The 12,246-nt window shown below is 48.1% G+C and overlaps 1 protein-coding gene across 1 annotated transcript in view; it reads right to left on the reverse strand.

The window, feature by feature from the left end:
• Positions 1-12,246, reverse strand: part of ALK (ALK receptor tyrosine kinase) — a 759,079-nt gene that overhangs the window by 332,866 nt on the left and 413,967 nt on the right. Inside the window, exon 4 of the mRNA XM_081484296.1 lies at positions 10,923-11,124. Within this exon, the coding sequence (XP_081340422.1) occupies positions 10,923-11,124 (202 nt within the window). The remainder of the gene's footprint in view (positions 1-10,922; positions 11,125-12,246) is intronic.

Raw genomic sequence — 12,246 nt, forward strand, 5'->3', positions numbered from 1 at the left:
GTGATCGGGTCATGAGGGTGAAGGCCCTATGAATGGGATTAGTGAGTGCTCTTATCAAGACGTTCCAGAGAGCTCCCTTGCCCCTTCAGCCATGTGAGGACAGAGAGAAGGCACCAACTATGAACGAGGAAGAGAGCCCTCTTCCTGCTGACACCCTGATCTTGGACTTCCAGACTCCAGTGAAAGTGAAAGTCGCTTAGTCGTGTCCGACTCTTTGGAATCCCATGGACTATATACAGTTCATGGAATTCTCCAGGCCAGATTACTGGAGTGGGTAAGCCTTTCCCTCCTCCAGGGGATCTTCCCAACCCAGGGATCTAACCCAGGGCTCCCGCATTGCAGGCGGATTCTTTACTAGCTGAGCTACAGGGGAAGCCCCCATACTCCAGAACTGTACGAAATAAACTTCCGTTGTTTATAAACTGCCCAGTCAGTGGTATTTTGTTACAGTGGCTCAAACAAGGACTAAAATTTTCCACTTCATCATCATTATTACTATCATACAAATTAAGAGGAATGAAGGAAGGGAGGTGAGCCCCTACTCAGGCTGCCAGGGTGCTTGCTCATCCCTGCCCCCCACCAGCAGCCTCACTCTTCCTCTGTCCTCTGTGTGTTGGCACTCAGGAAGAAGCCAGCTGTGAAAGGGCACCAGATCCCTGTCGACCAGTGGAGAGACAGGGCTGCAGCTGGACTGTCACAGGGCCACAGGGCCAATGCCTTTCTGGGAACCCTAAAGGGTTTCTCAGAGGAGGAGACACTAAACTGGTTGTGGAAGAATAAGGACCTCTGGTGGAGAACAGGGTGGAGGGCAATCCGTGAGGAACAACCTGCCCGAGCTACTCTTCTTGCAAAGAGAAAGGCAAGGAAGGAGGAAGGATGACAAGAGAGGTCTGGAATCGGAGCCAACAGCAGCCAAAATCATAAATCTGGCCCAGAGAAGACAACTGAGCTGGCTCTGATGGGAGAAGGGGAGTGGTCAAGTGGACACTGAGAGGAAGGCATCCCATACAAAGCGGGCATGTGTGCCAAGGCCTGGTGATGTGCTGGGGACGCAGGATCACTTGGCCACCCGCCCCTCTGGTCTCTGTCTCTAGGAGCACCTGATTTCCATGTGTGTGTCCCACTGGCTTGTGTGGCAGCAGAACCCAACCCTTCCCCACAGAGGCAGTCTCCAAACAGAGAAGTCTCTGGATGCCACCCCCACTCTACCTCTTCTTGTGGCAAACATCCTGTTACAAGTGCTCAAAAGATTCACCCTGGGTCCAGGCACTTCTCACTTTCTCTTTCCCTCTGGTATGATCTAAAGGCAGTCCATGTGTGCCCCATTTTCTGCCCTAGCACAAGTGGATTTCAGGGGACAAGCTCTTCACCAGCACCCCTGTGGCACCGGTGCACACACCCATCACAGCATCAGAACTGTGCCTTGTTATCCAACACCAAACCTCACTCTGAGGCCTTGAAGGCAGGAAGAGCCACCAGAGTCCAACCAGTGCCTGGGATAGAGAATGACTTGTAAACATTTGCTGCCACAATGCATGATGGAATGAATGTGTGAATTCTTTGACACCAGTGGTGTATCACCTAATTCCTCCATCTGTTTTAAACATCTCCCTCCCCACTGGGAAATGATAAGTACTTGGTAAGCACTCCTAAGATGAGAAGTGATTGTTTTTATGCATTTTGACTTCTCTTTGTGTACAACATATATTTATCATTATGGGATTTGCCAGGATGCCATTCTGACAAGCCGAGGGGTTTACAGGTATTCACAATTCTCTTATCTTCCTAGTGTTCAATCCATCAAATATCCAGGGCAGAGTGGAAAAACGAAAGCAACCAACTCAAAAGAGCCCCACTACAAGCCGTGGGCTGTCAAATCTCAAAGGTCAAAGCTGGCAGAAGCCAATGGTCTTTTCATTTATTTTTCTTGACGCTCATCACTGAAGGCAATCGTGAGTAAAAGTTGTACCTGCCAGGAAAGGAATTGTCCTTTGTACTTAGTGGCAACCTTCACAGTTGAGGTGCATTCTGACAGCTGCTTCCCGAACCCCAGGGAGAATCACACATCTATCTCTGGGCATGGGCAGAGGGTGGGGAGAAGTACTTTTTATCTTGTCACTGATTGGAGACTCTTCTTTGATCTTGGCCTGGACTTTTAATTTTTAGTGCTTAGGTTTAGGAAGACTCGCATCACAGAACTACCATAAACTGATCTGGCATCTGTTTATCTAACATAGAACATCTTCTGTGTGCTAGATGTTGTGCCAGGCACTGCAAGGAATAAAAAGATGTACAAACCAAGGATCTAGCTTCAAGGTGTGTGGCCTAGAGCCAGATGACCAAATATCAGATGAGATTTTCCTGACTGATTGAGAACAAGTCTTAATTTCCTCAGAACCAGGTGTGATACAAGGGTTCAACTGCAAGGCTTTCTTGGGGGAAATAACATGAGAAAAAAAAATGATGCAGATCTGTGTTTCCCTGTGTGTTAACCACAACTATGGGCAAATCACTGAACCTCTTTGAGATTCAGTTTACTCATCTGTAAAATGAGGCTAACAATATATAAGGCATAGATTGTAGTGAAGATAAAATGAGTAGATGGATGTCGATGTGCTTGGTACCCTCAACATGCACAGGACAGATATTTACTGTGAATATTGACAACGTAGTGTCTACCTCCTAAGAACAAAAAGGAGTGCCATGGTCCTGCTGTTAATCTGAAAACTAGATGAGAGTCAACATATGACATTCTGAAGAACAAGAGGCATGGTGGAGACAGTGTGGATAGTGGATGGATGGATGGATAAACACATGAATTGGTGGATGGGATGGAGTCTCCCTCTGACTCTAAAAGGCCAGGCTTTCTCCAGTCCACTGTGTATTCTTCTCAGTCTCTGTGGCCTTGAACACCACAGTCCTTTTGGAGAAAAAATAACAGATGTGTCCTGAGAAGACCCACCAGAGGAGACCAGACCTATCCATGATCTGGGATACATAATTTTCCCAGCTTGTGGGTGCACAGCAGGCAGGATCAGGCCAGGCTTAGACAGCCTTGTCACTAGCATGTCTCCCCATAAGGGGGAGAAAAATGACTCTCCACCCTGCACACAAGTCCATCTCACCTCTCCAAGCTTTCTTTTTTATTTTTTTCTTAGCATTTAGTAAATAGTTACAGAAAGCCACCCGTTTATGCGATGACACAAGTCAAGCTGAGATGTTAGCTGTCATTACTAATTCTTGATGCACATCAGAATCCCAGTGGCACTCTCTAAAAATACTTATGCTCATGCCCCTTCCCAAGACTAATAAAATCAGAATCAATTGGGATGGCCTTTAGCCATATGGATTTTGTAAGCTGTGTAGTTATGATTTGTACCCCCAAATCTTGAGACCTACCATTTCAATGGCTTAAGGTCCATATGCTGGAGAAGACTAGCATTTTAGTCGTTGCTTCAATATTACTACTCAAAGGGGTGAGAAATATGATAAATCCAGGCATAGTCAGTGGGACTGGTACTTTGGGGTACCACCTAGGTCATTCCGAGGGGTATGAAATGGATAACCTTGGCCCTTATCACAACCACTCTCCTCAAATGCTAAGCAGCCTGGAGGAAGGCTGGCCCACCTTTATAGGAGCAATTGGAAGGGGGCGAGGGGAACACCCACTCCACATTACTTAATTTAACTTCACAACCACCCTATGAGGTGGTTCAGTTATTACCATTATACAGAGAGGAAGGCTGAGGCTCCAGAGACTAGCCTAAGAGCACATTGTGTGTGTGTGTAGGGGGAGGGGGTACCTCCTGGCATACCTAGGACTGCAGTCTCATGACTGCCTCTGCTCAGAGAGTTTCCAGCTGCATGACTGTTCCCGTGACAGGGTAACAGGGCTGAGTGTGAGTTTTAAGGCTTTTAAAAATTATCTTTAAAGCCTTTGAATGGCTCTCTCTTTTTAGTGTAAATCACCCGGACATTAAAGCCCTTATTGTATATTTATTAGTGTGTTATTCAGACCAAGGAGGAAAAGAGAGAAGCTGACACCACGAATGTCTTTGAAAGTGAGAAGAACCGGGGCCTGAAATTAAATCATTGTGATAGTGCCACTCGAGGGCATCAATTTCAATAAATGATCACCTTTTTTTCACTCCTGATCCCGTTTGTCATGTGGGCAGGATGTGAGGAGAACTTTGCTCGGGATGCTGAGTACCACAGGCCTCTGATTTCCCCACGCCGGCCGAGCCTGCCACAGTGCCCTGAACTAACTGAAGGTACACCCAGCACAGCTGGGTAGAGGCAGTCAGGCATCCTTCCAGAAGCAAATGCCCTGTGTCATCTTTCCACACTGCCTTCCCCGTGCCTGCCCCTCACTCAGCCTTCTGAGACCATCCAGTTTATTTATAGGGAAATCCAGGTTTCTGTACAAAACTGGTAAAAGGTCTCTGTGGGTCAGTAGTAGGTAACTGTCTTGTGTGCCAGACTAGTAGGCCCATAAAGCAGACTCTATCGTTTCCTGCTCCCCTGTCCTGACTGGCAACCTGAGGCAGGGCTCTTGCATTGCACGATGGAGGAAGGGGTGGCAGCTGGTGAAATCTCCACTTCAGGAGGGAGGAAGCTGAGGCCGGGAAGGCTGTGGTTGTTCTATTACCACACTGAAAACTAGCAGTGCAGCTAGGACTGACAATACACCTCCTGACGCCCAGGAATCAATATTGCTTTAGGTTAAATTCCTTTGGCAGGTCTCCCGTTGGGATTGTTTCTGGTTTTAAAGCTGGGATCTTTAGTCAGAACCGATTGGTTTAAATAAACACGGCAGCCGTGTGGGTACCCAGCACAGACGTGGGTTCTTCTTCAATTGAGAGAGGAGTACAGATTTTAGTCTCAGGGCAATGAGGTTGAGGACATCTTGACTGAGATTTTCTGTTTAGCTGGGAAACAGACAAATGGAAGCACTGGAGGATGGGGCTCTGTGGTCCAACATGGGTGAGGGTCCTGGCTTTGCCACGTCTCATCAGGCATTGAGCCCTGGCTTCCCACACCAGGAAATCAATGGGACAGATGGAATTCAAGTCTCCTCTGAGGGTAGGGGTTAAGCTCTCACAGATAGGTGAAGTTCTGTGCTGTGGAGAATCTTATTTCTCTGCTACCCTCTGGAATGAGTCTCATTTGTGTTGTGAAAAGGCCCTGACAGCTTATCTTGGCTCAAGCCTAGGTATCACCAAATCCTTTAGGTTTAAAACATCTTTTCAAGTATTAGTAATTCAAATGATTGGCGACTTCTATCCCCCCAGGCCCAATTCTTCCCTCCACACACTGTATTTTTGGTCACACATAAGAAAGTCCCCAGATACCCAGAGCTGCAGGAAGAAGCTGTGTGCGCAAAGAGGAAGGCAGGCTTGTGATGGATGTCCTGGAAGCAGTCTTGGAGAGTCGCTCTTACAGTCTGAGACACCACCAATCCTTGTGCTTGTGTTCTTGAGTCCAAGAAGCTGCTGATTTTACATTGCCAATTGCCACTGGACAGAATGCTCTTTCTAAAACAGCTTTCAACTGAAAGGCAGGGGAGTACAGGAGGAGACGAAGGAGCTGAGCTGCCTGTGCTGGCTTTCCTGGACAGTGATCTTAGCTCAGCCTCTTAAAATTTCTGGGCCCTAATTTAAAAACATCTGCATAAGCATCTGCTGTTGCTGTTTAATTTGTGTCTTCCTTACTGAACTGGACGCTCCTTGAAAGAAAGCCTTTGTCATCTCCAGCTGTGTATTCCCAGCACCAGTGACACAGGTAGCACTCCATCCTTGGTGGTTACATGAATTATAAACTGAGAAGGATCTATTAATAGCATGTATTAAGTATCTACTACAGTTGGGCACAGTGTGAGCCATCTTCCTTATGCCATTTCAGTTTGTTATTGTTCAATCGCTCAGTCATGTCTGACTCTATGCAACCCCATGGGCTGCAGCCGCCAGTCTCCTCTGTCCTTCACAACCTCCCAGAGTTTGCTCACTCACATCCATTGAGTCAGGAACATCATCCAACCATCTCATCCTCTGCTGCTCCCTTCTCTTTTTGCCTTCCATCTTTTCCTGCATCAGAGTCTTTTCCATTGAGTTGGTTCTTCGCATCAGGTGGCCAAAATACTGGAGCATTTCACAGTACACCATGTTAAATAGATACTATATTCACTCAATTCACAGCATTTTGTGGCCTCTAATTTCCAGTTAGGATGTCCTCTGCCTGCTGGATTCTGCAGTCAGCGGGGTTGGGCAGTTTGACAGCACATTTCTCTGCTTCCTTGAGTCTGTGGCCTTTCTGGCTGGGCAGATGAGCAGATGAGCAGGCCAAGCATTCGTTGTCAGCTGTCCCCTGGGAGACTCCAGGCGAAGCCTGACTGCCTTGGCAGACTCAGGCGTTCTCGCCCTGTGAATCATTTAGATCTGATGCACTCTGCTGCTGCTGCTGTTGCTGCTTTCCAGGCGACCAGGAGGGGAGCATCTGCTGGGATTCCCCAACCGCCGCCCCTGCTTCCTGCGCCTCCTCGCAGGCTGCCACCCCGCTGGTGTTGCACTGAGTGGTCTCCCAGGGACTTGCTGGCCTCTGACTTGTCGTTCCTCTGAGGCAGGCTCTCCCCAGTCGACAGTGTTATGACAACTTCCTCCCTTGTTACTATAAATGCTGACTGTTGTTTTCCCAGCAGCCGTCCCCAAACCACTGTGTTCTGTTCTGAGAGGAAGCCAGCCTTATCCGTAGTCATCACTGTCATCACCACCACGATTTCACCATGTCCCTCTCACTGCACTGATCACTGGGCTGCTGGGGTCATCTCTGATATTAAAGGGAACAAGCTTCCAGCAAGGCAAACTGCCAAGGATCTTAAAATCAGAAGATTCTTGAGAGTGGCACTGACCTCATAATCAGAAAACAGATGAGTCGCAATCCTGTGTGATCCCAAATTGTAAGCAGAGCGGAGTAGATACGGGTATTAAGTAAATGGCCTCTTACATGTGTTTCCTAATCAGAGTGTGCAAAACCCTTCACATCCTTAGCTGCACTGACCCCACATGACTATGTGAGAAGGGCAGCACCATCACTCCCACTTTACAGATGGTAAATCTGAGGCTTAGGTAGGGATGCAATGTGCCTGAACTCATAGAGCTCATTCATGAAATATCCTTTCACGAACCATCAAGGTTGGCTTTCTGCATCCCTAGCACTCTATGGTCCTAACAAATACAAAATACCCAATAAATGACTGTTCATTGAACTGACAATTGAATAGTGACATAGGACTTAAATTTAAGACTTTAATTCACAGAACATTATTATTATTATTATTTTTGTTGCACTACTCTGGTTCAATTGAGCTCTTGCAGCAATAGGTAAAAACAATCTAGAGTCAGCCTGATTAGGTTCAGATGCCCTACACCCTGTCTAGTCAGTGACCTTGGACAAGTTATTTGGCTTCACTGAATTTCCTTATCTGTGAGATAGAAGATAGTAACAGTACCTGCTTCACTGTGTTGTTGAGTATTAAATAAGAAAAGACATTTAAAGTGCATAGCAGTGACTGGCATAATTAGTGCATAATTAGTGTTAACAAGTTACTACTCAAGGGTGGGGATGGGCCTTATATGTCTGTGAAACCCAGGACTTGGCACAGTGGCTGGAACATACACACGCCTGCCAACACTGACACATATGTGACAGGAAGCCAGTCCCTTACCCCTCCTGACCTATGTTCACAACCCTTGTGAACCGACATAGTGGGACCAGGTAAATTCCAGTGTTACTCCCCACTCTAAAATGGGACAGTTTTGACCCCCAGGAGACATCTGGCAATGTCTGGAGACATTTTTGTTGTCATAACCTGGGGAGGTGCTACTAGCATCTAGTGGGTAGAGGCCTGGGAAGGCAGGGGCCAAGCTCAGGACAATGCCCACAAGAAGAACTGTCTGGCCCCAGATGTCAGTAGTATTGAGACTGAGCAAACCAGATCCAGCTGGACGTGAACAGCCAGAGCTCTCTGAAATGCTGGACAAGGGCCTGTGGCCTGCAGCTTGCCAGGGTGCCCAGGGCAGCACCCTTAGCACACTGATCTCGTCAATGCAGGGGGGCGGGGGGTGGGGTGGGTGGCTGGCTCAGGCATCTTGAAGTTAAACTGGCATCACTCTTCCTCATCATCAAACTCCAAAATGACTCTGCCACGACTAGGAGAGAAGATCGCAGCACAAGACTCATGGAGCCTGGCCTGAGGCAAAGCCCCTTGGATGCAGGGGCAGCCCTATCAAAGCCAGGGTCAGTGGGCTTGCCCATCACCCCTACAGCCTTTCCCCTGCCTCAGCTCCCTCCTTCTAGGGGGACAGTTGGTGATCAAAGTATCATGCTGGGAAGAAAATGCTTTGGCCAGCGGAATGGACACAGAAACGGCAGCCAGGAGAGCCTCAGGGGAAGATCACAGCCTCCTGCACTGTGCAGTATTGGTCTCCGTGTTCTCACCACATATGGAGGGAAAGTCATCATCACATGCTCCCTGGATCTTCAAAGAATCTAGCTCATCCCTTTTCACAAGTTTCCTTCATCTTCCATTTCCTCTTTCCCAAACTCATCAGTTCTCCCTGAATTCCTGCTATGGTTTTCCCAGAAAGAGGAGAAATGACCCAGAAAGACCCCAAATGAAGAAAGGGGAGACCTGGGGTCTCATTTAGGTTACTATAAATAGGCTGCCGATCTCCTCTCTGCCTCAGTTTTCCTGTCTGTTAAAGGAGCAGAGACATTACTTTGCCAACAAAGGTCCGTCTAGTCAAAGCTATGGTTTTTCCAGTAGTCATGTATGGATGTGAGAGTTGGACTATAAAGAGAGCTGAGTGCCGAAGAATTGATGCTTTTGAACTGTGGTGTTGGAAAAGACTCTTGAGAATCCCTTGGACAGCGAGGAGATACAAACAGTCCATCCTAAAAGAAATCAGTCCTGAATATTCATTAGAAAGACTGATGCTGAAGCTGAAACTCCAATATTATGGCCACCTGATGTGAAGAGCTGACTCATTGGAAAAGACCCTGGTGCTGGAAAAGATTGAAGGCAGGAGGAGAAGGGGGCGACAGAGGATGAGATGGTTGGATGGCATCACTGACTCAATGGACATGAGTTTGAGTAAACTCCGGGAGTTGGTGATGGACAGGGAGGCCTGGCATGCTGCAGTCCATGGGGTCGCAAAGAGTCAGACACGATTGAGCGACTGAACTGAACTGAAATGGGACCTCAGATGGTAGTTATGAGCACAAGAAGATAAAGAGGGGACAGCTCTTTGTAAGCCCCCACGGAGAGTCACACCAAGGAGCCATCATCTCCCTGAGAATGCTGGACAGGGATCAGACCCCGCTACTTAGGAAGCACCGAAGTCCTGCGGCACTTCTCCCCTCACATGCATGCATGTTCTCAGCCGGCATTTTAGGGAGACTCCAAACTCCACGTCCCCCTGTGACATCAGTGAGTCCCTCTACCCACTCTCCACCCCTCCAGCACTTTAACAGATTGATGGCCTGAAGTCCCAGCAGCCCCAGGCAGCACTCTCTGGTCTCTGCCAGGCTTGGTGGGGCAGGAATGGTGAGCAGAAGGCAAAATGAACAGCTAATGGGGCTGGGCAAACACATTTAGGATGGCACTGCAGCCGAGGCCACTACCAGCCCCACCCATGGATGGGAGACTTTGCCATCTGGGATACTCACAAGAAAGGGAGGCCATGATGAAGGAAGGCTTGCCCATGGCTCACCCCTAACACTGGGCAGCTCTGACACCTGGCATTCCTGATTTCTTGTGAACAGAGCAAGAAACACTTGGTGGCTGGGCCCCTCCCAGCCAGGCCAACGAGACATTTCTCAGGCAAGAAGATGCATGAAAGTTTCAATATGAGGAGAACATCCTTCGGACAGTAGTAGCAGTTCTTTGAAACACAAATAAATACAGATGGGCCAGTAGCAGGGGGAGTGGGGTGAAGACTTTCAAGAAATGAGTAAGAGGTTGTATAGTGTTCTTGGAATGGTGGTAGGCAGGTTCTCCCCACTGACCCAGCACAGCATAGAGGTGGAGATGGGTAACATCACTATTCAGTTGGAGCCTCTCTGAAAGATATTTTCTTAGAGGGAAGTTAAGCCCTCTAAGCTTAGCTAGAAATTTGAGGTCTACTAGCACACATGCCTCTCTCACTCTTGTTGATAATCAGAGCAGGGACCCCTCAAAACTGGGGTCTAATGGAATGAGAAGAAAGGTAAGCGCACCGATTCCCTTGTTCAAGTTTGCTTCCCAGAGTCACTACTTCCAGAAGCCTGATGGATCACTGAGGAAGCAAGTGAGCATGTCCAGGAAGCTTAAGTTCAATGACAAGGGTACTGGGTGTGACATCAATGCTGTGAAGCCTTTCTAGAATAAATCTTGCTCCTCTCCTTAATCGGTACCGTGTGGCAGCCCTGATCTCTTCCACTGTGGGGTGCCACACTGCTGTGGGACCACTCAGGCAGCCACATAGTTTGCTCTTCCCCTTCCTGCCAAAGTTCCTCTGGTAAAAACCAGTTTCCAGCATATTAAATTACTTTCATTTTGGCCTTTTAACATTCCCCTTGGCTGTTTTCTTCTTGGCTCCATCTGGACTTTGGGAAACGAATATCTTTAATACCCATTCATTAAATGTCCACTCTGCCAGCTGGTCCTCTGGCCTCTGGAAGGACCGCCAGCCTGGGCAGCCAGAGGGCCCCACAGATCGGTGCCCAAGACTCCACCCAGGGAATATTAGCAGTAATGGCTCAATCTGGACCCTACCCATTAAAGGACAATTGTGAGTTTTAAGTAGATGTCATAGAGTCTGGAAATTTGTAGCCAAAACTCACATCTCCACTTACATACTGGATTTGGGACACAGGGAAGGACTCACCCATGCTTTCCCGGAGTGGGAACCAGAAGGATCTCTCTTCCAGCCTCGTTGTGGGGCAGCAGCTGAGCGACGTACCTGCCCGATGGCTGCAGGTGGCGGTGCACCGAGACGGCCAGCCTGCAGTGCTCGCTGCTGCTCCTCATCCATGGGCTCAGGATGGTGTGCTTGGAGTTTGCTGAGGTGTTGAGGAGGAGGAAGGCACCTGCCGAGAGACACGGAGAGTGAGTCTGCAGTGTGTCCAGATGAGAGGACCAGCATCAGCTCTGCGGTGGGATTTAGAGAGACCAACGGCATTAGAGTCAGCGTTGCTGGAAGCCTTCCTCCAGCCTCTCACCTTCTTCGCACAGTCAATCTCTTCCCTGCTCTCTTAGGCTGTTTCTATAAAAAGTAACGCCTGAGGCAAAGATGGTGATCTGGGACTTATCATCAGGCAGACCGAGCTTCTCACCTCAGCTTCCCTACTGACTAGTTCTGTATCTTTGAGTCTCAGGTTTCTCATTTGTAACACGGACAGTCTAAGAGAGTCCCTCATTCCATACGTGATCCCAGAGTGGAGCCAAGACGTCAGTTCCACCTCATAAACCTCCATGTGTGGTATCTCCAAACCTCACAAACCAGGACACTCTGGGGCATCTCAGGCCACCCAATGGGTCACAGTTTAAATCTGAGCTGACCTGAGTTATCCATATGACACTCAAGCCAACTTCAGATGCAACTGATATCTGTTGGACAACTCAGAGTTTCTGAGGAATATATGGGTTGGCTCCAGGCTCTCAAATAGTTTTGACCAGTTCAAGATTTTGTTTGTGTGGCTTATTTGGGTCACTTATTTTGTAGCTAAGATCATGGCTACCACTCCTTTGCTTACTAGCTAAGTGATCTAGAGCAAAGCATCAAGTTTTTCTTGTTTCAGTTTCCTCATGTATAAAAATGGCGTGGGAAGGGTTGGCCGAACTCAATAATCTTTTAAGACACATTTCAGCCCCTAAGTCTATGAATCATGTGAATCTGCAACTATTCTCCACAAAGAGAGCCCTACAACTCCATCCTGGTCCCATGTCTGTGGCAATTTCCCTCTGGGGCAAGCCAACCCTAATACCAGCAGCACAGGCCAAGTGACCTGCACAAAACCTGTATTTATGGGGATTACTGTTGGCATAAAAGCACGGCATTATTTTATTGTTCCTGGTATTCCTTCTGATGCATTAATTTCACTCGCCACACTTCCCCATTGAAGTTTTGGACCATTAGATGCTGCTCCTTTTGCAGTGAAAGCCTGTCTCATAAGAGCCTTGATTTCTCCTGTGGGAACCAGCTAGCGAGT

Source organism: Giraffa tippelskirchi, chromosome 4 (assembly GCF_054371585.1).
Source record: "Giraffa tippelskirchi isolate mGirTip1 chromosome 4, T2T-mGirTip1v1.2.pri, whole genome shotgun sequence".
NCBI lineage: Eukaryota > Metazoa > Chordata > Mammalia > Artiodactyla > Giraffidae > Giraffa > Giraffa tippelskirchi.